The 25,914-nt window shown below is 36.2% G+C and overlaps 1 protein-coding gene across 3 annotated transcripts; it reads right to left on the minus strand.

Annotated features, from left to right (window-relative positions):
• Positions 1 to 733: 733 nt before the first annotated feature.
• On the minus strand, positions 734 to 25,641 carry LOC106882165 (PSME3-interacting protein). Of its 3 annotated transcripts, none has more exons than XM_014932745.2 (7): positions 22,848 to 25,641; positions 16,331 to 16,460; positions 14,337 to 14,435; positions 11,637 to 11,758; positions 6,421 to 6,545; positions 4,470 to 4,516; positions 734 to 1,861 (listed from the first exon to the last, which is right to left on the minus strand). In XM_014932745.2, the coding sequence occupies exons 2-7, from the start codon at positions 16,443 to 16,445 to the stop codon at positions 1,647 to 1,649; spliced, it is 723 nt and encodes a 240-aa protein (XP_014788231.1). In that variant the 5' UTR covers positions 16,446 to 16,460; positions 22,848 to 25,641; the 3' UTR covers positions 734 to 1,646. The 3 variants fall into 3 exon arrangements, with proteins under 3 accessions (XP_014788231.1, XP_014788229.1, XP_014788230.1); XM_014932743.3 differs by having other exon boundaries at positions 22,763 to 22,897; XM_014932744.3 differs by having other exon boundaries at positions 16,331 to 16,463; positions 22,763 to 22,854.
• Between the last annotated feature and the right edge of the window lie 273 nt (positions 25,642 to 25,914).

Raw genomic sequence — 25,914 nt, forward strand, 5'->3', positions numbered from 1 at the left:
CTTCCTGTCACTAACCCTTACCTATTATTCAAGTAATGGATTATTTATTCCATTAATCTTTAAAAATGTAGAGCTGTTAACAGGAAATATCAAGAAAGGGCACTATTTTTTTTTACTCAACACTTTTATGTAAGGATACTGAATGTAAACTATCACATAGACAAGTACATATGTGCATACACAAACATGCATAATATATATATACACACAATATCATCATTTTAATGTCCACTTTTCCATGGATGGGTGGGTCAGATGGAATTTGTTGAAGCACATTTCTACAGCCAAATACCCTTCCTGTTGCCAACCTTTGTCTGTTTCCATGTATGCTAATATTCAACCCCCAATGACCAGATATGATTTTAAGGAAGATTGAAAACAAAAGATACTGCTTGCATGATGGTGACATTTGCTTATAACTATCACATGAAGTCAAGGCAAGGAGATAGTAACACACACACATACATAATGGGTTTCTTTCAATTTTCATCTACCAAATCCACTCCTAAGGCTTTGATTGGCCTGATGTCTTGCAATGGGACTGAACCTGAAATCATGTAATCGACAAGCAAACTTCTTATTACACAGTCATGCCTGTATTTACATACACACACACACATGCATGCTCTACTATTTCCACTCACAAGCTATTGGCTGACCCGAAGCTACAATAGATCTTAACTCAAGGTGCCACGCACTGACAATTTTAAAATAACAACTTACAACATTTACATAGTTATACATACTTTAAATTTCATTATTTCTTTTTTTATTTCTGAAAGTATAAAGGTTCTTTTTCGCTCTTGTTACGTTCACCATTGGGATAAGAGTAATCATAAATGTCATACAGATACTCTTATTTCAAGGTAATATTATAGATTTAAAAGTTTAATTCATGCCCTCAGCTATCATTTTGTTGACCTTACTTTTAGCATATCATTACATATCTTATTGTCTTGTATGTGTTAGAGTCAATATTGTCAATATCAGACCCATTGCTCAAATTTTCATTGAATAGACTGTATGGAAGAATCTAGTTTGGTAAATGATGAACATATTTCAACACAGGATTGTCAACAAAGGTCATTTAATAACCAGAAAATTGTAGTAAATAACACTTTGGTATGTTCCAGTTTGAAAGAAGCCAGATATTTTACAAGGATACTATGATTTAGGCAGATGCAGTTTCAGATACAAGTGTGCATGCATACACATGCAGTGGTATTACTTCTAACAAAAACCTGTAGAATGCTAAAATAGTGTGAGATACTTATTGAAAATTCTACTTACAAAGGCAATAAATTTTAGTCATTCATAGTTAAAATAATACATTTATTAAATCTACAAGTTTCTTTTAATATTAATCAAGGGATTTAAAGGGATATTCCCAGTACATTACTGGAAAACATTTATAAGGAATTATTTTTACAGTATCCCTTTAGAATATAGAAACAACTGTAGCAAGTTATTATGAAGTAAGGCATCACAAAAAAGGGTATATCTTACTAAATTAAGGCTTCTTTCTTTGTACAATGCCAAAGTTTTGTTTCTTTTCTTTTTCTTTTAGACTGATTCTATGTAAATAATTCAATGAATAAAACACAGATCTGCTAGTTTTACATATTTAAAAATTTTGTGGAAAGTTTTCATAATGGTACTCGGTCACGTGTCATTCGTTTTAGCTCGTGTTCTGTGTGTAAAGTACTGGTCATCATACAGGGAGCATCTAGGTCAGAATCTTCACTACTTGATGTTTCTGAATCAGAGCTGGGATTTGAGTAGACACCAATGCTTGGAAGAATGTATCTCACTTGAGCAATGTTCGATTTAAATACTTTCTTAGGAATTCCTTCTGAAGGCTCTAAACAAAAACAAAAAAAAAGTAAAAAATAAATATATATAAGGATTCAGGATTATAACTGATTCAGTAGCTTTACCAAAAATTTACATTAAAAAAATACACCAAAAAGGTTTCCAAAAAAATATTATAAATGGTATTTTTGATATAAAGATAAGCAGCTGATGGAAAACAAGTCCAAATTTTGCTATGTTGGATGATAGATTCATGACCAATAAGAATCTATGGTCTTAAAATGAAATGTTACTGCTATTTAATGCTTGCATTTATATTATAGCAAAATAAACTGACACACCAAATGCATATAAGAAATGTTTGGTAGGAATAAGTTTTACCAAGTTTTAATAAGAAAGAAAACAGGATTTAATCTCCATTGGAGACATGGCTGTATTAAATATGCAGAAAAAGAGTAGGTAGGAATTTAATATCTTGTACCCAATGTAAACTGTGAGTGTATAAATGCAGTGGAAAAAAAGGTAGGCTGACAGAAGAAAAATTTTGTCTGTAAGAGTGGTTAGCATTAACAACATCGATGAATTATATTTTTGCAAAAGATATGAAGGTTTCTTAGAAGTAGATGATGGTTTCTGAACCTAGACAACCTAATTAGTAGAGGAGGTGGAAGTTCTGAAAGTACAATAGCTAGGGTAAAGACGGTGAAAAAAGTTCAGAGAGCTATTATCTCTGCTGGCAACAAAAGAATTTTCCCCTTCATTGAAATGTAGGTTGTATGATGCTTGCACATGAAGCACAATGTTGTACAAGGGGGTGCTGAAAAGTTCTTGGTATTAGGTAAAAGAAAAAACAGGAGGATCAGTTAATTATGATTTTATTCAACATATTCTCCTCTCAGATTTTCTTCAGTTTTTCTAAGCCATGTAAAAAAACTTGGAATGTTGGGCTTCCAACTAGGCCTTTTGCAATACCCTTAAAGCCAGGAACTTTTCAGCACCCCCTTGTATGATAACAAAACAGAGGTACTGAATGCAGAGAAGATGCAAAAGCTTGAGTGAAATGAAGCAAAGATGTTCTGCTCTATGCTGGATATATAATATTAATGAGTGCATGATGAAGCACAAATGAACTGAGAGGAAAACTGGAAATAATTGGAATCTGATATAGTGTACAAAAGAAAAGACTAAGCTGGTATGGAAATGCAATGTGAATGGAGGACATTCACATAAGTTGAAGGAACCTGCAGAAAGGAAAGACATGGAAAAAAGTGGTAAAGACATCTCAAGAAGCTAAATCTCATGAAGGAAATGACAAAGAATTAAAGAATGGGCAAGACAATGTACTCAATTTAAGCAAGACACTCACTCAATCTATATAAGCATGGAAAAAATGGGTGATGATGATGATGACCTTTTTGGTAAAAATCTAGGAGAGAATTGCAATAGGTTGTTGTAGAACAAAAACGATTGGTTATGCCAACATCTTAACAAAACTCAGCATTAAAGCTACACAGGTAAGCCAACACCAACTCTATGATATTAACAGGATTGTGAGCAGGATAAATACTTAAAATATTACACTACTGAGAGGTAATTTCATAATAAGCAGCTTAAGTTCTATCTATGACTTTAAGCATATTGAAATTACAGTAACATCGATGACAATTCAAAATTAACAAGACCTGGGAGATAAAGGCTTTTTCTCAGGGAAACATTTGATGTGGTGCAGTAAAATCCAAAAGGATCACCAGGAAAAACATCAAAACTGCAATATGGGTTCTTAAATTTAGATGGTTGGATAAGATGAGAAGTGAAGAGCTGTGGCAGAAGGGGAGAGGTAGGTGCCATTGGAAGAATAGATCCTGAAGTACAAGTGGGGATGGTTGGGCCAGAATTTAAGGAAACCAGCATCCTGCATTATATGTGAGGTCCTGGCATGGGATCCACAAGGGGAGTGGAAGAGAGGACGTCCTAAAAATAACTGGAGGTGGGATATTAAGGTAGAGCTGAAAAAGAAGGGATCCAACTGGAGAGAAAGCAGAAAAGAAACCAGAGTCAAGAACAGAAGAGAAAAATCATTAATAGCATATGCTCCACAGGAAGCAGAGGGCTCGAGTAAGAGTATTGTTGCTTTGAAATTGACTTTCATCATTCATAAATAAATGCAGCATTGTTTGCCTAAGGCAAATAATGAAATAAATTCTAATTTTAAAATAAGTTCAAACAAATCAAAACATAGACATCTACTAAGTTCTATCTAAATATCTACAATTAAACATGCTCTGAGATAATTTTAATTTGTTTTGATATTATTTTGATTTGTTAAAATTTGTTTCATGCTTCTGTAAATTTGCTTTGAGGCTATTTTAAGTTTTAACTAGAGATGAATATGGGTTTATCTGTATAAGAATTCAATTGATATAATATCTAAGCTCTCCCATTTCATTTTCTATATTAGATATGATCTATATTTCCATTAACCATTTAAATCAAATTGCCACAGTTTTCAGGTTTTTGCCATCACAACTACTTGTGCAAGCAGATTCCCATTTTTTGGTTAGAATGGTATACCTTTCTCTTTCAATTTACATGGTGTTCAACTTGTCACTTGAGAAATTTAGAAATTCCATAGTGGAATAAATAAATATTAGAATTACCTGTTTGTTTTTTCTCAGAAATTTCCACATTTGTCTTTTCAGGACTCCTACAATAAAAAGGAAATAGATCTTTGGATAAAAATTCAAAATGAATAGTTAAAAGAAATGATGGAGTGGGGACAAGAAGGATAGAGTGAAAAAAAAAACAAAAACAAGCCAACAACAAAAAGTGAAGGAAAATTGTGCTCCCATCATGAAACAAACTTAATTACTGTAATACAGAATTGTTAATAGTTAGTCAATACTTCCTTGGAGCCCTTTAGCATTTAGATTACTCTGACAAATGTAATGTTTGTTTATTCTCATAGCTTCAATATTTCGATGATGTGAATGTTTACTTTTAGATTCACACTGCAAGGTAGGTGTGAGAGCCTTGTTTTAACCAGAATGATTCATACAATGATTAATCCCATCACTAAGAGTGTAATCTTAATTAAAATCTCTTGGTTAATGACATCATGTAAACTAGAGTCCACTTTACTATGAAGTTTGCATGCAACATAGTAGTATAGTATTGGTTTTGGTAGTCATATAACTTCAACTACAGCAGAGACATGTATGTTAAGGGGCCACCCTGTGTGGTCTACACACCCTATGTCATGCCATTGATGTAACAGGTATCCTTCATTATCCCATTGAAAATAATTCATACAGAAGTATGTTTTTTCATCAACTTGGATTAACGTATTATAATGTATTATTCTGAAAATTGTTTTTAAATAATAATAATAATAATTCTTCTAACTTCTTCTTCTCCCCCTTCCTCCTCCTCCTCATCATTTAACGTCTGCTTTCCATGCTGGCATGGGTTGGACGGTTTGACTGAGAACTGGCATGCCAGAAGGCTGTACCAGGCTCCAATCTGATCCAACAAGGTTTCTATAGTTGGATGCCCTTCCTAACACCAACCACTCCAAGAATGTAGTGGGTGCTTTTTACCTAATACTGGCATGAGGGCCAGTCAGGCAGTACTGGCACTGACCACGCTTGAATAGTGCTTTTTATGTGCTACCGGCATGGGAGCCAGTCAGGCGGCACTGGCAACGACTATGGTTGATTGGTGTTTTTTACATGCTACAGGCATGGGTGCCAGTAAGGCGGTACTGGCATCAGCCATGACAACAGCTTCACTTGCCTCGACAAGTCTTCGCAAGCACAGTTTATTGCCCAATGATTGACGGATACTCTTAAATGGGCCAGTTATGCTGCACTAGCATAGGCCATGGTTACGGTTTCACTTGGCTTGCCGAGTCTTCTCAAGCACAGCATATCTCCGAAGGTCACTTAATATCACATTTGTGAGGCTAACGTTTGAAGGTCGTGCTTCACCAACTCATCATTGTAATAAACTCACAGACATTAAATAACAAAGGGCAACAACAAATAAAAGTTATCTATTAATTATCATTATAAAGTTCAATATGCTTGTGAATGCTTTTGGAAAAAAATATCCATTTCAAATATAATATATGTGGCTGTGTGGTAAGGAGCTTGCTTCCCAATCACATGGTTCCAGGTTCAGTTTCACTGTGTGACACTTTGGGCAAGTGTCTTCTATAGCCTTGGGTCAACCAAAACCTTGGGAGTGGATTTAGTAGATGGAAACTGAAAGAAGCCTGTCATATATATATATATATATATATGTGTGTGTGTGTGTATTTGTCCCTACCCCCCGATACCGCCTGATAACCGGTGATGGTGCTTATGCCCCCGTAACTTAGCAGTTCAGCGAAATAGACCGATAGATTAAGTACTAGGCTTAAGAAATAAGTCCTGGAGGGTCGATTTGATCGACTAAAACCCTTCAAGGTAGTATTCCAGCATGGCTGCAGTCAAATAACTGAAACAAGTAAAAGAATATATATAATGTTATACATTGTATGCATAAAAATCTAATCATATATTCAAATTACAATAAAAGAATCCAGATAATGAAATACAAAGTCAATACCCTTTCCTCTTCACAGCACCTAGCAACAGTTGAGCTTGAGATTTTGTTTTAGTTGCTCCTACTTGGGCACGTGAACATTTCTTCTCTTCAGGTTTATTTTCTTTGAGTTTGGTCAAAGCTACAGCGTAAACAGTTAAGGAGGATGCAACAATACACATAACCAATTGTATACAAAAAACTGAAGGTGTGGTTTCATCTATACTATATATAAAACAGAGGTGTGTGTGTAATCGCTTTTCACGTGAAAACGGCTTCACTATTTACTTCCATACTTGTGGTACATAAATAATTTGACCTCGGATAAATCTTAGGCTCTTCATTTGATTTTTTTTATCTCTAATTAAAAATAAATAATATTGCTTTATATTTAAGATTCACTTCTTTAAAAAGGTTTCTCAATGTCAACTTCCGGTACGGACGTGAAAAAACGGCGACGTCTCTCACTCTCTACTACCATCAATTACTGAAACACACATTTATGAAGTTCATAAATTTAAATATTCCGTACAAGATACTTTTTAACGTGCTTTTATTTATACGATTTTTGGGCGTTCCATGTTCATCTCATATATTCTCTCTGTCTCTCTCATTCACACACTCCACGTTTGATTTCATTCTGAACTCGCACACTTCGTTAATTTCCGTAAATAAATTTTCTATTATTTTTTTTTTTTTGGCACTGTGTGTTTCTGTGTGTGTGAGTGAAGGGGTGTGTTGTGATGTCTATGTACATACATAAATACATATGCATACATCTTTTCTGTGTGTATATCTGCACGTGTGTGTGTGAGAGAGAGAGAGAGAGACAGACAGAGAGATGTTTCAGTGACTCTCTCTCTCTCTCACACACATACATACAAGAAATGTATGACTATTTATGTATGTACATATAATTGTCGACACACCCCTTCACTGGCTCTGTCTCTGTCTGTCTGTCTCTCTCTCTCTCACACACACGCACATACACACGTGTGTCTTTGTAAATATGTTTGTATATATTTATGTATGTGTGTGTGTTTGTAAGAGACAGAGTGTGAGTGAGTCAAGGGGTGTGTTGTCATATGCATCCATTATTTTTGGATGTATGTGTGCATGTGTATGTGTGTGAGACAGAGTGAGAGAGCGGTGTGTATGTAGTACTAGCAGAGGCACCCGGCGTTGCTCGGGAATGAAATTGTTGCTTATATACTTGAAGAAAAAAAGGCAAAATATGCTGTATAGAAATTTGAGAGGACATTCTCTCAGATGAATGATGGCTGGGCGCCTCTCATGAATGGGGAAAATTGAAGATGTGCCAAAAAGCCTCATTGGTACTTGGAAACTTTTACGAAAATTAAAATGGGGATTAAATGAAAAAAATGATTTACGTGAATATCCTCACAAGAGTAATTGAAATAAATGGCGATTGTGGAACCCCTCCACGCACGCGCGCGCATACACACGTGAGTCTATGTAAATATGTTTGTATACATTTATGTATGTGTGTGTTTGTAAGAGACAGAGTGTGAGTGAGAGAGAGAGGTTTGTTGTCATGTATACGTACATGCATAAATATACATACATCTTTGGATGTATGCATATGACAACACAGCTCTTGACTCACTCGCACTGTCTCTTACAAACACGCACGCGCGCGCATACACACGTGTCTTTGTAAATATGTTTGTATACATTTATGTATGTGTGTGTTTGTAAGACACAGAGTGTGAGTGAGTCAAGGGGTGTGTGTGTGTGTGTGTGTGAGACAGAGTGAGAGAGCGGTGTGTATGTAGTATTTACTCTCTTTCTCATACACAAAATAGAGAGTGAAGCTTTTTGCCGTTGTTATGTCAATACCGGAAGTTGATATTGAAGAACCTTTTTAAAGAAGTGAATCTTAAATATAAAGCAATATTATTTATTTTTAATTAGAGATAAAAAAAATCAAATGAAGAGCCTAACATTTATCCAAGGTCAAATTATTCACGCATCACAAGTATGGAAGCATTTGGTGAAGTCGATTACACACACATCTCTGTTTTATATATAGTATAGATTTATTCTCTCTCTCTCTCTCATACACACGCACACACACAAAGATGTATGCATATTTATGCATGTACGTATACATGACAACAAACCTCTCTCTCTCAGTCACACACACACACACTTCCATTTCATTTGATGTGTGATACTCTGTGTGTGTGCGTGCGCGTGCTTTCGTGCGTGCGTGAGGGGTTCCACAATCGCAATTTATTTCAATTACTCTTGTGAGGATATTCACGTAAATAATTTTTTTCATTTAAGCCACATTTTAATTTTCATAAAAGTTTCCAAGTACCAATGAGGCTTTTTGGCGCATCTTCAATTTTCCAATTCATGAGAGGTGCCCATTCATCATTCATCTGAGAGTCCATCTACAGAATGTCCTCAGATTTCTATACAGCATATTTTGCTTTTTTCCTTCCAGTATATAAGCAACAATTTCATTCCCGGGCAGCGCTGGGTTGCTCTGCTAGTGTAATAAATAATTTTGTTAATGAAACGGAAAAGAAAAGGCATGGCTGTGTGGTAAGAAGCTTGCTTCCCAACCACATAGTTTTGGCTTCAATCCCACTGTGTGGCACCTTGGGCAAGTGTCTTCTACTATAGCCTTGAGATGACCAAAGCCTTGTGAGTGGATTTGGTAGATGGAAACTTAAGGAAGCCAGTCATGTATATATATATATATATATATATATACAATTTAAAATAGAGGATAAAATCTTTATAAGAATTTATTAAGTATTTAGTGTGAAAGAACCTCATAAGGGAAAAATTTATTAATTATTCCCTATAAATATATTTATTTATATTAAGGGCATTACTATACATAAATGTTTCATGCTAGGAGGGACTCTTAAAGTCAAAACTATCATAATAAATACATTTTACCGAACACGAAGGAATGCAACTCTCGAAGTGAGTCTCCTAAAATCAGACTTGGCGGTGAGGCTCGCTTCTAGAGTTGCATTCCCTTGTGTTGTGTTTATTATGGTAGTTTTGACTTTAAAAGTCCCTCCTAGCGTGAGGCATTTATGTATAGTAATGCCCTTAGTATAAATATATATGTATGTATGTATGTATCTGTGTGTCTTTGTGTTGTCTCCCCATCACTGCTTAACAACCGGTGTTGGTGTGCTTATGTCCCTGTAGCTTAGCAGTTTGGTAAAAGAGACTGATAGAATGAATCCTAGACTTAAAAAATAAGTCTTGGGATCAATTTGTTTGATTAAAACCCTTCAAGGCAGTGGTCTAGCATGGCTACAGTCAAATTACTGAAACAAGTAAAAGAATATAAATATAAAAAAGAAAAAAAATGAAGGAAACTCAGCATTAAACATACTGTATGTGAGCAATGTCTGACAATTGACAAAAATATTTATGCCCTTGACAGGGGACTGATACCAAATGACTGATGACAGAGGACTAAGATATGTGGCACATTGCTGTACTTGAGAAGACTTGCCCATCACAACAGAATCAAGACCCTAAAACCAAGGTGCCACATAAAAAGTGTTGGTGTGTGTGCTGGTGCCACATAAAAAGCACCCAGCATACTCTGTGTAGTGGATGGGCATCCAGCCATAGAAACAAAGCTAAAGCAGACTATGGAAACTGGTATGGCCCCCTGGCCTTACCAGTTCCTGTCAAGCCGTCCAACCCATGCCAGCATGAAAAACAGACATACATGTTGAAGATGATCCTTGTCAGAAAGTCAAAAATTTTGGACCATGTTTAAAAGAAAGCATTTGACAGATTAGACAGAGATTTTACAGCTCAACAAGCTACAACCACTAGATTACAGTTACACAATGTCTTCTCTCTGCCTGTTTTATTCCTACAACAGTAGCTTCTATTCTTTGTTCAGTTCTTCCCACCTGCAGCTACAATCTGCTGGAAGTTTCTTCCAATATCCACCTTTTCCTTATAGATGTTTAAATTGAAACCCAACCACAAAAATCTCAAATAGTACATGAGTACAAAAGTTTAGGTAACAGCTTCTACAGCTCTGATTATCTTATTTAAAAATATCTTTATTGTTTTTCATTTTCTTGTTTACTATTGTTTCTCTGATATGTATGGTTAGCTATTCTTTAAAAGAAATTTACTTTCTAACAATATCTGGAATTCTCTAGATCATTTTGTGAGTCACCTAAAATAAAATTTTGCTACAATTTCTAGACTTCTACTTGTTTGTTCATTTTTATGTCTATTATTCTATGCTAGCATGGGCTAAACAGAGACTTATTTGAGTCAACTTTATCTGTTTTTCAATGGTCTTTGACAGCACAGAGCAATGGGATGTTTGTCAACAAAAAATGTTAGCATTATATCATCATTTTGACCAGAGATTGATATGTAAAGAAGTGGAATGACCATAAAGTCTTGGGTTTAGTGCCATTGTGTGGTAATTTTGATGTCTTCTACTAGAGCTCTGGGCTGACCAAAACCGTATGAGTAGATTTGATTGATGGAAACTGAAAGACGTTGTTTGTTTGTGTGTGTGCATCCATTCCTTGCTTTGACTTCAAGTGGTAGAAGTAAAATGAATGTCACTGGTATGCAAGGGGTGTGCATAATTTCTAATTTTCTGTGAAAACATGTCTAGTTAGATAGATGCCAGAATACTTCCTTGTACATTATAATGTTGTTGGTAAACTATTGAAGAATTGTCCTCATATACGAATTCCTGCTAAAAAAAAACAAACAAAATCTAGAGTGGTTTCTTGTGGCCTTGCACAGGCCACTGAAAAGTTATGAGTTCAAGTATTGCAAGCTAAAGAAAGTCATCAATTACATTAAACCTCTACTGTATATTTACAGATGGGCAAACTGGGACAATGCATAGTGTCAATGATTGGATATAACTCATATTTTAGATTATATTTTAACTGATAAATTGACATTGTTTTACCTGAGCTAAGTGTGACACTTTCTCTCTCTCTCCATATATATATATGTATAAAAGATGAGACAAATCTAAAACTTAATGCAATATCAGTAACATGATTAAGTTAAAACACTTCAAGATACAAAACTAATCTGTTAATAATTTAACAATCACACCTCTTAAACATGGAAATAAACAAATAAAAAAAAATGTAAGATGTGTATAAAATGTTTTGGATAGAGAAATATTATTTAGAAACTATTTTAATTTGCCCCTGGAAACAGATCCATCAGTCAAAGGATATAGTCATTTCTTCCATAACATTTGCTTGTTCTTTTTCTCTTTCTTTCTGTAATCTTTCTTGTTGCTTAGAAATGTAATCCAAAAAGCTGACCTCATCCTCTTCTAAACCTTTTACTGAATTTCCTGAGAAACAGAGGAAGAATGGACAATTATAACATTTGAAAGAATGAAAAGTTAGATATATATGTGTTCACATGTATTACTCTTTTACTTGTTTCAGTCGTGACTGCGGCCATGCTGGAGCACCACCCTTAGTCAAGCAAATCGACCCCAGGAATTATTCTTTGTAAGCCTAGTACTTATTCTATCGGTCTCTTTTGCCGAACTGCTAAGTTACAGGGGCGTAAACACACCAGCATCAGTTGTCAAGTAATGTTGGGGGGACAAACACAGACACACACACACATATATATATATATATATATATATATATATATATATATATATATATATATGACGGGTATCTTTCAGTTTCCATCTACCAAATCCATTCACAAGGCTTTGGCCAGCCTGAGGCTATAGTAGAAGACACTTGCCCAAGGTGCCACGCAGTGGGACTGAACCCGGAACCATGTGGTTGGTAAGCAAGCTACTTACCACACAGCCACTCCTGTGCCTATTTTTCACTCAGAACTACTTCTTACATCACAAACAGCTGCTGACTATAGAGTGCTTGATCTAAATTTGATATTTCATATCTCCTTTTTCAGGAACAGCTTGATGTACTGGTGAATAGTCAACAGTGCTGGAGTGCATAAAGATTAAAGTTGGAGTTGAGAAAAAGTTAGCTGACTTGGAAGACTGGAAGCCATCTGAATACTGGAAAAAAGTTACCTGTATCATGATGATTTGTGCTGGACATCAAAATGCCCACATCATGACTGTTGCTCAGTGTTCTGTGAACAGTGTAAAAGCTGTAAGACATGACATGGACAGCTGCAATGGAAGCTTTGAAGCCATGACCAGCAGGAAGGGACACAGTAGGCATTCTGACTGCATCTGCACACCAGAATTCATCCCCACATCACTGAACAGGGTGTTAGGCTTAATTCAGATACTTACATATCTGAGGCAACTAGCTGCTTCACAGAAATGACCTAAACTGCTTTTCAATGAAAACCACTTTTGCACCTCTACACTAATAAGCTGTATACCACTGACACCCAAATTCAAAAGATTCATCTGTCATTGCTCACCAACCAGATTGTCTCTTTAAATACTATCTAAATTGTTTGCTCAGTGTAGGAAAGAGAACAGCAAGTTGTCAAAATATTATGCTATAATTTGAAGATTAACTTTAGAAAACATGAAAAATATAAAAGTTACATAATACATGAAGGTGACTACACTGGACCAAGTCAGATTTTCATTGAAAAATTAATTTACACAGTTTAAGCACAAAACTGTTTCATCTTTGTGGCTTTCACATGCAAAAATCTGACATTTTTGACAGCTAATTCTACTCTTTTCCTTTTTTTCCTGAAAGACAAATCCTGCAAAATCCTTGTGAGTTACCTGTTTATTTCTCTTTTGGATACTGAAATTACTTCTTCAGATTCCCCATCACCAAGGAGTTCTTCAGCCAGCATTTTAAGAAATTCAAGTCTAGATAGGTATTTGTTCTGTTTGAATTATGGCTGCTTTTCAATATACAACAAAAAAAGCATTGTATGCTCCTGTATCAATCAGGTTGAAAAACACTGCCATTAGTCATCTTCGTGCAACTCATTTCACTGAATAGTATCTAACTTGCTGGTCAAATGTCTCATAGAAGTTCTCAAACACTAATGAAAACTTAAGAACATGTTTCTTGATACAAAATTACCATTTTTATCTACAGACTAAGGCACACTAATGACAGGATCACAGTGGTCCAATCTATGTTTTTACAGAACTTTTTTTAAAATTTAAAGCCTAAACTTAAAATGAAAAAACTTCTTTTACCAAAAAACTTGGGATAAGAAGTTGAAGATATAGTATTAATTTGCAGCACCAATAATTTAAATTAAATTAATTTTTTTTGTATTAAAAGAAATGGCTTCAACACAAAAATGACTGTTGTGGTCACTTCCAAGTTTTTCAGGGTTAACTAAAAATCACAAAGCATTTTGTCTTCACTTTATTGATTCTAATACTCCAAAATTCTTGAAAATATTTTATGGCAGTACTCCAGTATAGTAAGAATCATAATGAGCTGAACCCATAGAAATATAAAATCTAAAGACAAACCACAGTTATCAGCAAATCAACATTGATTTTACAAGAATGACAAGAAAATATTTCTGAAGATATATCTGGTCTAGAAACAATATTTTCAGAAATATTACTTCAACCCTTTATTAGTAAAATAACTGTCATTATTAAACTGGTGTAAGGTGATGAGCTAGCAAAATTGTTAGCACGTTGAGCAAAATGCAGTTTTGGGTGAACTGATTTCAAAAGTGTTAATGTTTAGATTTGAGAATACAGAGATTAATTTTTGGTTTCTAACATTTTGATTTTTATCAATGGTACAAGGCCACAAACATTTTGAGATGGTTCAGTCAATTAGATCAACCACAGTATTTGACAGGTACTTATTTTGTCAATTGGAAATGTGAAAAGTGAAGTCAACCCTATCAGGATTTGAAATTTGAGAGCAAAGGGACTTAACTAAATAAGGATATTAAAACAAGGTAATGAACATGCGACAAAAACTTACTGTTTCGTTGTTCTTCTTCATATTCTTCCTCTTTCTTTTTCTTCTGTTCTTGGAGTTTATCGAATAAAGAACGATTATCTACTACTTCTTCTGGACACTCTAAAGATAAAACATGATTTCAAGATGCAATATTTCGATACTTCTGATGATCATATTGGCAGTAAATGATAGGTAATAAGATTATGTTCAACCAAATTACTGAAATGATGTACAACTAATGGTTATACATCATAAAATAAAATTACATTAATGATAATGTGGAACACAACAACTCTCTTCAAACCAACAATAAAGCCTTAATCTGCTAGAAATAGCAGTCGAATCTCTCAAATATCCCAACTGCTATCTCAACTCTTTTCACTGCAGTCTCAACTGAAATCCCCAGAAATACGAACAGTAAGTGCAACAAAGAGACAAAGTGCAGAGTACAATTTATTGCAGCAAAATTCTACACATATGCACTCCCTCCTGCTACACATTCAATTACCACCAAACACCCAAATACATTTGCAACACCTCACAACACTAAGAAATTATTTCCCCAGCCCTCTCAGTTCTGAAAAAGACTCTTAACTGCATCAATAACCTAAGCCCCTTTCACAAACATTGTGCTGGAAAGTACACCATCACATCTGTTGTGCTTGAACTAAATTCACTGACCCACTGTCACATTGACCACCACCAAAACTTAATGTCATACAAATGAGATGAGGAAGCTTCTACATGGTTGTCTGACCTACTAGAAGTAGCAGCCACATCTCCTTAAATCAAATTATTCAATCTTAAAAATTGTTTAAAACTATATTGGATAATGTATGTAGATATATAATATTTGAAACAAAAAAAAAAAAGGTTATTGCTGGATTGCATTTGATAATGGGTCTGCTCAATCAAGATTGACCAGGGATCAAACAACAACTTCCATACAAAAATATATGAGGAAATTAGAAACAGAGAATGGAATCTTTGGAACAATAGATCTGTAGGTGGCACAACATTCACTTTACACTCTGCACACCATGGGGTTTGCATGATATGATACACAACAATAACCAAACATTACATAACAAAATGTTCAATACAGTTTACATGTCAACAAAAATAATAAGGTATCAATGGTGTGCCATATCTATAAGTTATTTTCATATGTTAGCTTGCTTTCATAAGTTTATTGATTCCCAAACATTTATAACTCAACACACCTTTGTTTACCAAAAAGTGTTTTATAAATGTTTTGCAAAAAGACAAAAAGCAACTTATTTTGCATAGTGGTTTATTATCCATACTCTCTTATAGCATCCCATCAATGTCTTGCACATCTTTTTAGATAACTGCATGAATTAGTCAAGAATTTAAGTATATAAAATTCAATTATTAAAGGTAAAGGTTTATGTCAGGAATATACAATGGATCTTGGTACAGAATCAGTTGTGATTTCTGCTCACTAATAAGACAATGTCTTACTCATATTCTTATCCTGATAAAGACTTTATTTTATTACATTTAAAATATAAGTATTGTAGCTAGTTTAACCCTTTAGTATTCAAATTAGTGTCAAGTGTAATGTTTATTTATTCTCATTGTTCTAAATTAATCATACACTATCTTGCCACTTCAAGATGTTTATCATGCGATTGCTTATTTTTATAACAATATTGCAGGTTAGGTGTGAGAGACCAGATCTGGCTTGTTTGAATATAGAATAAGTAGAATATTTGGGCTGGATATGGCTGGTTTAAATGCTAAAGAGTTAAATATTTTATTTCTAAGGAAAATTACAAACCATCTAAACACCCAGCACCTGTAACATATCTAAGGTGTTGGGTGTTTTGAGCTCACAAGAGGGAGAGCATATGTCAAATCTAGTATAGCCAGCTTAAGAACCACTTCATTTATGGCACAAGTGATTACTGCAGTCACCAAATAATCAAAAGTATGATAATTCTAACATACCAAACTCATCATTTTTAAGAGACGAAATTCCAAGAACTTACTAAGTGGCTGATCTGGTTGACGAACTTTTTCCCATTCTTTTTGTCGCTGTTGTCTTTTTTCTTCCAATTCTTTCTCTGAAACAAACTTTGTCAGGGATGAACCAGAACTGGACATTTTCCTTAAAATAAACTGCTTAAATAAAAAAACAATAAAAAAGCAATATACAAATCTGTAATGAAATTATCAATAATTTACTAACACAACAAAGATATTAATTTTGATATCAACTAGTCTTCTATACAAATACATTTAGTTCTTTTATTCCAAAGAGAAAATTGTTACAAAATCCAATGTCCCAATCAAAACCTCATTACTTTGAGTTATGTCCATTTCATTTTTCTAATATTTTACTTTAATAGGCTTGGCTGTATAATTTACAACTTCACTTTGCAACCACGATTCCAAATCCAGTCTCATTACACAGCATCTTGGGCAAGTGTCTTTTACTATAGCCCTGGGTCAACCAATAACTTGTTAGAAGAAACTGGTAGACAGAAACTTGTTTTGTGTGTGTGTGTCCTGGATTTTTGGTTGCATCATCTTGTTAAATTATATCAGAATTACCTTTGTCGTTTGTGACAGTCATTATTGACATTATGACAATTGCAGTTTTTGGAAACCTTTGGGAAAAACAAAATCCCTTACTTAAAAAGCAGGTAAGGAGTTGCAACAAAAAGTGCATCTGGCCATAAACTCTGCTTCAAATAAGTTTCTCATGCTAGCATGGAAAAAGCAGATGTTAAATGAATTAATGATACTTAATGTGTGCTGGGTGCTTTTTACATGCCACAGGTATGAGTGTGTTTGTACAGTAGTGGCATGGGTGCGTTTATGCAGCACCAGCATAGGTGCTTTTTATGTGGCACCGACATCTGAAAGGACAAGCCTGTATGTGTAGAAGACAGTGATTTTACTTAGCTTGATGTGTCTTTGAAAGTACAGCAAATCACCACATCCCCCAGTCCCTTGTCATTTCCTCAGTGAGGCCCAGTGTCTGAAGATCCTTTCTCATCATTTTATCCCACAATTAGAGCTCAGCACTTCTTTACGCAGCTGTTTTCATCCATACACATCACATGACCAAACCAGCACAGTCTTATCTCTTGCACACAACATCTGATGCCTCTTATACTCAGTTTTCCTCTTAAATCATTTACACTCTGTCATGGCATTACCCATCCAGTGCAGTATGCTAGCTTCATTTCTTTCAAGCCTTTGCAAGTCCTCTGTCGTCAAAGCCCATGTTTCACTGCCCTGTAACATAGCTGTATATACACAGGCATCATACAATCGGCCTTTCATTCTGAGGGAGAGGCCCTTAGTTACCAACAAAGGTAGAAGCTTTCTGAACTTTGCCTAGCCAATTCTTGTTCTAGCAACTACACTTTCAGAACTTCCTCCACCACTTCTAACTTGGTCTCCTAGGTAACAGAAGCTATCTACTACTTCTAATGATCCCAGGGATAGCCAGTCTTGAACCCCTCTGTTAAGGCCTGGAGGACTAAGACAAACAAGAGGGGCTGAGAACTGAGGCTTGGTGAACTACTACTTGCACTGAATTCATTGCTATACTTGTTGCCAACCTTCACTTTACTGGCAGCATCCCTGTACATGGCTTGTACAGCTCTCACTAACCACTCATCTATCCCTAGCCATTTTTATCAATCCTAGTACTATGATCCCGCCAAGCATTTGAGGGAGTCTATTGTCTTCGCATTTTTAGTGCTTATTGTACCTGCACATTTGCCATGCACAAAGATTATATTCTCTGTTAATCTTCCTGTGATACTGTTACAACTCTTATGTGTCCAAAGCTTGCACTGAATACAACATATGGAGTTTATACCAACACCCTTCTCACATGTTGAGTAGGGCCATCTCCCTGAAGAGACTTGTGATTTATCTCTTTCCCTGTTTACTAGGACTCTGGTTTTTGCTAAATTATCTCTAAGGCCCTTAGATACCAGGCCTTGTTTCCACACCTGAAATTTCTTCTCTAGGTCAGGTAGTAATTCAGATATAAGAACAAGGTCATCAGCATAGAGGAACTCCCAGGGATAGCCAGCCTTGAATCCCTCTGTTAAGGCCTGGAGGACTAAGACAAACAAGAGGGGTCTGAGAACTGAGGCTTGGTGAACTACTACTTGCACTGAATTCATTGCTATACTTGTTGCCAACCTTCACTTTACTGGCAGCATCCCTGTACATGGCTTGTACAGCTCTCACTAAGCACTCATCTATCCCTAGCTTTCGCATTGACTACCAGATAAAGGAGTGGGGACCCTGTCAAAGGCTTTCTCCATATTGCCCGGTACAGATATTTATTATTGGCTAAATACTTCTCTTGCAGTTGCCCAACCAGGAATATACCTGGTACAAATCTGAACTACATTTCATCTATGCTCTCTTCCTAATTAATTGAGCTATGACCATTTCTGTGACTTGCACCACCTGGTCCAGCAATTTGATGCCTCTGTAATTATTTCTGTCTAAGGCATTACCTTTGCCTTTGTAGCAGTTGACTATAATGCTGCTACACCCATCGTTATGTATGACTCCCTCATGGACAATCCGATTAACTATATGGGTGACTAGGCCATCTCCTACTCAGCCAGATATTTTAAGCATCTCAGCAGTGATTCCTGATGGGCTGGGGGCTCTCCTTGTCTTAACACAGCATAGATAAAATATTAATCTATCTAGTTGACTAAATGGTACAAAAGAATATGCAGGAATATATATGCATCATATATTAGGCAATTAGAATGGCAATGTTGCTAGCCTAGTCTGTCTTTTGGAACTTTTATTCATAAAAGAAAAATAAGCAGTAACACTGAATATAGGGGAAATACTTAAAACAGCATAAAATATAGAATAAAATGGAATATAAAAATTCATATATTTTTCAGTTTCTGTTACTGAACAGCTGGGGTATCACATTTATGGAATTTTAACCATTTTTATCAATCCTAGTACTATTATATTTAGCAGTTATTTTATAGATCTCAGAAGATGAAATGTAACATCAACTGAATGTAAAAGGGGTGACCTAAATGTAATAAAATACTGCAAGGGATTATCATTCAGTGAAGGTAGATAAAACACAAACCCCTTCAGGTAGATGGCCCTGCTCAGTATGTAGAAAAGGAGTAGGTAGTAACTCTATAAGATGTACCCGGTGCAAGCTATGGACACATAAGAGGTGCAGCAACATCAAAGGCAGGTTAACTAGCAAGTTAGTTTTTGTTTGTGGCAGATGTTCAGGTGCAATAAAGACTGTAAACAAACAGGAAACAACTTCTATCTCATTCCAGGGTGAAAAACTAGAGGTAGTCGATAGCTTCCGCTATCTGGGCGACCAAGTTAGTAGTGGGGGTGGGTGCGCTGAAAGTGTAGCTGCTAGAATAAGAATAGCCTGGGCAAAGTTTAGAGAGCTCTTACCCCTGCTGGCGACAAAGGGACTCTCACTCAGAGTAAAAGGCAGACTGTATGACGCATGCGTACGAACAGCCATGCTACATGGCAGTGAAACATGGGCTGTAACTGCTGAGGACATACGTAAGCTTGCAAGGAATGAAGCCAGTATGCTCCGTTGGATGTGTAATGTCAATGTGAATACCCGTCAGAGTGTAAGTATCTTGAGAGAAAAGCTGAACATTAGAAGCATCAGTTATGGTGTGCAAGAGAGACGATTGTGCTGGTATGGACATGTGGTGAGAATGGATGAGGATAGCTGCGTGAAAAAGTGCCACACCCTAACAGTTGAGGCAACCCGTGGAATAGGTAGGCCCAGGAAGACCTGGGCTGAGGTGGTGAGGCAAGACCTTCGTACATTGGGCCTCACCGAGGCGATGACTACTGACCGAGACCTTTGGAAATGTGCTGTGCGTGAGAAGACCCGGCAAGCCAAGTAAGATCGTTGCCAGTGCCCCTGGACTGGTTCTTGTGCGGGTGGCACATGAGATGCACCATTTTGAGCGTGGCCGTTGCCAGTACCGCCTGACTGGCTCCCGTAGGATTTTCGAGCGAGATCGTTGCCAGTGCCCCTGGACTGGCTTGTGCGGGTGGCACATAAAAGACACCATTTCGAGCGTGGCCGTTTTCGTGCGGGTGACACGTAAAAGCACCCACTACACTCTCTGAGTGGTTGGCGTTAGGAAGGGCATCCAGCTGTAGAAACTCTGCCAAATTAGACTGGAGCCTGGTGTTGCCATCCGGTTTCACCAGTCCTCAGCCAAATCGTCCAACCCATGCTAGCATGGAAAGCGGACGTTAAACGATGATGATGATGATGATGATGATGATGCTTTTACACAGAAATAAGCTATCAGAGTACTACCGATATTTAGTAGTGGTTGTTGCTTGTATAATAGTTCAACATAGAACAAGTTATATATCAAACACAGTCAGAGTGTAATGTCAATATAATATATTTGTATTTAATATATATATATATATATATATCTGTATTTAATATATATCTAATATGTTCCCTTGGCGTGTTTTTTCTGAACCAAATAGTTGATATTAGTATCATTGTATTCTCATGCTGAGTAGTATATATCTTAAAGTGAGGAGACATAAGACCAAAACATGTACCTTGCTTTCACTAATTGGCATAAAAAATAAAAATCTGCACCCATATAACATTTTGTATTTCCAAAAATTTCATTTGGGATTATGGGGATGTTACCCTTATTTTTGTTTCTTGATTCCTTATTCCTTAAGAAGTTTCTGTCTACTATTTGCTCATGTAAAAAGTTCATTTTTTAAACTCATATTACATAGGCATCTCGTCCAGGTGGGGAATATTTACACCATGAAAATCGGCCCTGTGAATCTATGACTCAGGAAGGCTCTTCATCTTATCTTTATATTACATATATGAGATCCTACACTAATTTTTTCACCATGTCTGTTCATCATGGTTAGCATACTTCTTGCGATGAAAATCGTGTAAAATGGTTGAATAAAATAAAACAGGCATTAGTGGAAAACATTTTGGAAAGACTTCCTCCTGTCACTTCCCCATTTTCTCGCAAATTATAAAAAAAAAATTTTTTTTGCCTAAACCTCACCTTTTCGGATACGGAGATTCCAGAAAATTGCCAAAATTCGGAATTTGGAAATTCTCCCCTTACCCCCCACCCCACAGAATTTCTTCGTTTTTCACTTTTTTTCCGTAACCCTAACCCTAAGTAGAAACATTTTTGGAAATTTTTTTCAGAATTATAATCTCCGTATTTTTCCGCATATTTTGAAAAAAAAAAAAAAAAAAAAAAATTTCTGAAAAAAGTTAAAAATGAAGAATTGTGTGTGTGGGAGTAATTTCAAAATGCCGATTTTTGCCAATTTTTTTTTTTGCAGATTCGTATTCTCCGTAGCCGAAAACGAGGGTTTGTATAGAAAAAAAAAAATTAAATAAAAAAAGGGGGTTTATTGTGGGGGGGGGGGGATGAATCTTGCCAACATGCATTTTATAGATACCATCAGACAGACAATGTATAATTCATCACCGTACTTGATGGTATAAAAGATACACGTGTATATAAGACACACTCCAATTTCAGCAACGCATATTCAGGAAAACAAGGTTTATAGTACACGTAATATTCTTGAAAGCAATTTCGCAGTACATTACGTAAGTACCTTAGCAGAAAACATGATGGTATATATTCTGTCAAACATACCGCTGAACATAAAGAAATCACGATAATGAAAATACCCTTAATGATTACAGTAACAAGACTTCACATATGGGACTCTGATTGATTTTTTCTGAGATATATTTTTGGAAGAAAAAAGAAAAAAACAAACGCGTCTTATAATGCCGTCAAATTCAGAAATTACATTTGAAAGTCTTGACTTTCGGCATTCTTTCGTTTTCACTGTATTTGACGAAGTTTCAAAATTTTTCTATAAAAATAGAAAAGTATTGAAAAGTAGCTGGTTGTGGTTATTTCAATATTCCAGTGATTTTACTAATCTCGCGTACCGGTTTGAAAACCCCTGGTTTCACACACACACACACATACCTATATTGCATTACATGATGTTTACAATCTTTGTCGAGTTAAAATTTCCTTTAAAGTATGTGCTTAAATTTTAATAACCGGCTAATGTTATAAATTTATTTTACATCAAGGGTGAAAAGTTTAATTAGCGACAAACTAGCAACTTATAATTAAGTTGCCATATGTAATATGTAGATTTAAATGATTATAATACTTATAGTAAATTAAACAGAGAAATAAAATTTTCAGTAAGTGAAAACTGTTTATGTTTTGTTGAGGATTACACAGTACATATTCAGTTATCATAGTTCTACAACAAACAACACTAAATCAGCTCTATCAGCAGAACAAGAATGTCTATAAACTGTAGAACTGAAGCAACATAGTTTAGAGAAGATAAATATAAATACAACATACGCGAAAAATCGAAGTTGGGATGTTTGAGAAGGAGAAGGAACTCTTTAATGTAGGAGTTAAAATAAGTAACTAAACCGGAACTCACATGTTTCTCAACACATTTGTTTGTCTTTCGCAGTCTCTCTTTGGTCTATACAGCTATTAGAAATGACAGCCAAATCATCCTCATTCACATCCTACTAACTTGGAAAGGGGGAGGCACATAGGATAATGTGGTCCTAGGTGTTGTTTAAAAATCGGGATGGTCATGGTGAATTCCTTTGATAATATGTCTCATCGATCATCAATGAGTTGTTATTAGACAACATTGATCCGTTATCATCTTGTTTAGGAAAAGAAAGTCAACCGAAATAGGCTGGGAACTGCTTGTAGGTGTCAGGTGGTGGTGTGATACCGGACGGCGTGTTAGGTCTACTAACTAGTGTTGGCTAGCGTATGTAATAAAAAAAAAGATTACCATTTCCCTTCTTGCCATTTTGTTTCTACAGTTTCTTGATAATTCTTCTCATCACAATTGAACGCATAAACTATGAAGTTAATATCAGCAGAATACTTGAATTTATTTTGAAGGCAAATTATGCTTGCGGTTGAAATCTGTTCAAAGACTGGGAGTGGATTTTAAAAAATCTTTTATTTGTTTCAGTCATTTGACTTCGGCCATACTGGGACATCGCCTTGAAGGGTTTCAGTCGAACAAATCGACCCCACGACTTATATATTTTTAAAAGCCTATTACTTATTCTATGGATTACTTTTTGCAGAACCGCTAAGTTACGGGGACGTAAACACATCAACACCGGTTATCAGGCGATGGTGGGGGACAAACACAGGCAAGGACACACACGCACGCACATACAATTAATGAAGGAAACGGAAGATAGATTAGGTACGAATCCTTATTCAGCACGACGATCGTTTAGATCCATCCTGGAGCTATCCCTTAGAAGTAGGATATTGTGCATCTAGCTGTGTTGCACCAATTAGTGCAGGCTGTGTCCCTTCCGGTGTTTGGTGTAAAAAAAAAAGTTACCTCACTAGATATACTGATAACTGATAGACAGCTCACACGCACGGTACACAGCAACTTTTGTTTGCCTTTTGATGTCATGTTGGGAACAAACATCAGACTCAAGAACCCTGAAAGAATCAATTGCTTTCTGAAGCTTAAAAGATATTTTGTCATCCAAGGAGCAAGAAGTGTGCTGCTCAGAGACTAACTTATCTACCCCTCTCAGTACTGTTCCTTTAACTATGATAGATGGTTTCACATATAAGTTCCCTGGCGCAGGCGGGAACGTTACAACAGTCTTGTCGAGGATAATGTTGAGTCCAAATGTCTTGCAAAATGCAGAAATATGATCCATGAGAATTTGCATATCTTCAACTGTGTGAGCAACTAAGTTGCAATCATCTGCATAAAGGAAGTCACGAATAAGAGACTGCAAAACCTTCGAATTGGCAGTAAACCATCCACGATTAGTAGCTGCCCCAAAATGTCATCAAGGTTTACCTTCGTATGTAACACGATGATGTCACTAAAACAATATACAATGCCATCCGAAAAAGATATTGATACCGTTTTTGTTTCATTTAAACCGTTGTAGGTCAATATCTGCTCTTATCCTTTTGTGCGATAAACCGCCACATCCAGCAGCACTCACTCTTATATAAATGACACAACCGTTCATTCCTCCCGCAATTTTTCTAATCATGTAGCATCCACACGTAAAATATGCATTGACTCAATAAACAAAGATCTCGAGAGCATCTTTCAGTGGGGGTCATGCCAATCTCGTCCCTTTTAACAGCCAAAATACTCAAGTACTACTCATATCAAGAAAGGACTACCACATCACACCCCCTCTAATCATGTGCAGTCACTCCAAGTACACATGTTGTGCCTCACTATCACCGAGGATCTCTCCTGGCAAAAGCATATATCGGATCGCCTCTCAAAGACTATCTCCTCTTTATAGCCAGAAGATATGTTAACTTTCAGCTGCAATTGACATCCTATAAGGCTTAGTTGAGGCCCGCAAGGTAGTACTGCGTTCACTTCAGGGATGGTACTGATGCTATGAACACAGACATTCTGGATCTCATCCAGAGAAAGTATTAAATCAATAATGGACACACTCTAGCCTACAGATGTACTGTTTTTTCTGTCTTTTCTATTACTACTATAACAGCCTCTGCTCCTTGGCGCTAGGTGGTCACATATTTCAACTACTCGTTTACACTCGACTTATTTGTCTCTCTATCTCTCGTCTGTTTTGAGTCGAACCATTAGATCTTGCTCAACCATTAGACCAGTCCTTTCTGTTCAAAATATCGGCTCTTTGGAATCTTTTACCTGCTCATGTCTTTCCTGCAGGTGTTGACTTGCTAGAGTTTAAGCGTAGCATTAATGGTATCAAACTCTGCTGCCACTGTGTGCCTCACAAAAAAGCAGGTAACTTTAGGAACCTGAGGAAAATGGTGAGGATCTACCAACAAACAGTCTAACAATACCTTTTTCTCTACGTTCAAGAGCAAGATCTCAGAAATATATATATATGTAGTGGATCTTGCATTCATGAAGTGGATTCGATCCACCATAGCCAAATTTAAATTAACACTGCAACAGAACTTTTTCCACGGTGGAACAATGGTTTTTCTCTGACAGCAGTTTTACATATTCTAGATGTCTTTAGCTAGGCCGAAATAATGTCTTCACCACTTGACCCTTTCTAACCTCTTCTAAACCCTGAAAAGCTAGAATTAAGATAACAAGACCACCAACTAAATCTATTGTTCTCAATGATGTTTATCCTTCTGGATAGTTATAAAAGCATAAACAGCAAGCAAAGAGTTAGTCACCAGTCGGTGACGACTCAGTGAGAACGAAGTCTGGCTGACCAGGTAGAACCTTGGTCAGAGGGAGAAAGGAAGTTACTGTCAGGCAACTGTGAGACAACATCCGACACCCTACAACTCTCACTAGCTCTAATTGTATTCTCTTACAACATCATTCTATCCCTCTCCGTAATTACTACTAAACAATGAAGAGGACACAAGCACAAACTTTACTTCCCATGCTTTTGGATTTGTCATAACCTGCCCGTCGAGGCAAGGTATTGTAATGTAACGGTAAATAAATACTTCTTTAAAAC

The sequence above is a fragment of the Octopus bimaculoides genome, chromosome 3, assembly GCF_046866305.1.
Source record: "Octopus bimaculoides isolate indiv1 chromosome 3, ASM4686630v1, whole genome shotgun sequence".
In the NCBI taxonomy this organism is placed as follows: Eukaryota; Metazoa; Mollusca; class Cephalopoda; order Octopoda; family Octopodidae; genus Octopus; species Octopus bimaculoides.

Bases quoted from the DNA above. Each gene is read 5' to 3' on its own strand.
- LOC106882165 (XM_014932745.2), bottom strand. From the start codon at position 16,445: ATGTCCAGTTCTGGTTCATCCCTGACAAAGTTTGTTTCAGAGAAAGAA. The intron at 6,546-11,636 runs ATATCCTTTGAC...TTAACTGTTTAC, and splicing joins ATGTTATGGAAGAAATGACT to GCTGTAGCTTTGACCAAACT. The intron at 4,517-6,420 runs GTATTGACTTTG...TTTTTATTGTAG, and splicing joins GGTGCTGTGAAGAGGAAAGG to GAGTCCTGAAAAGACAAATG.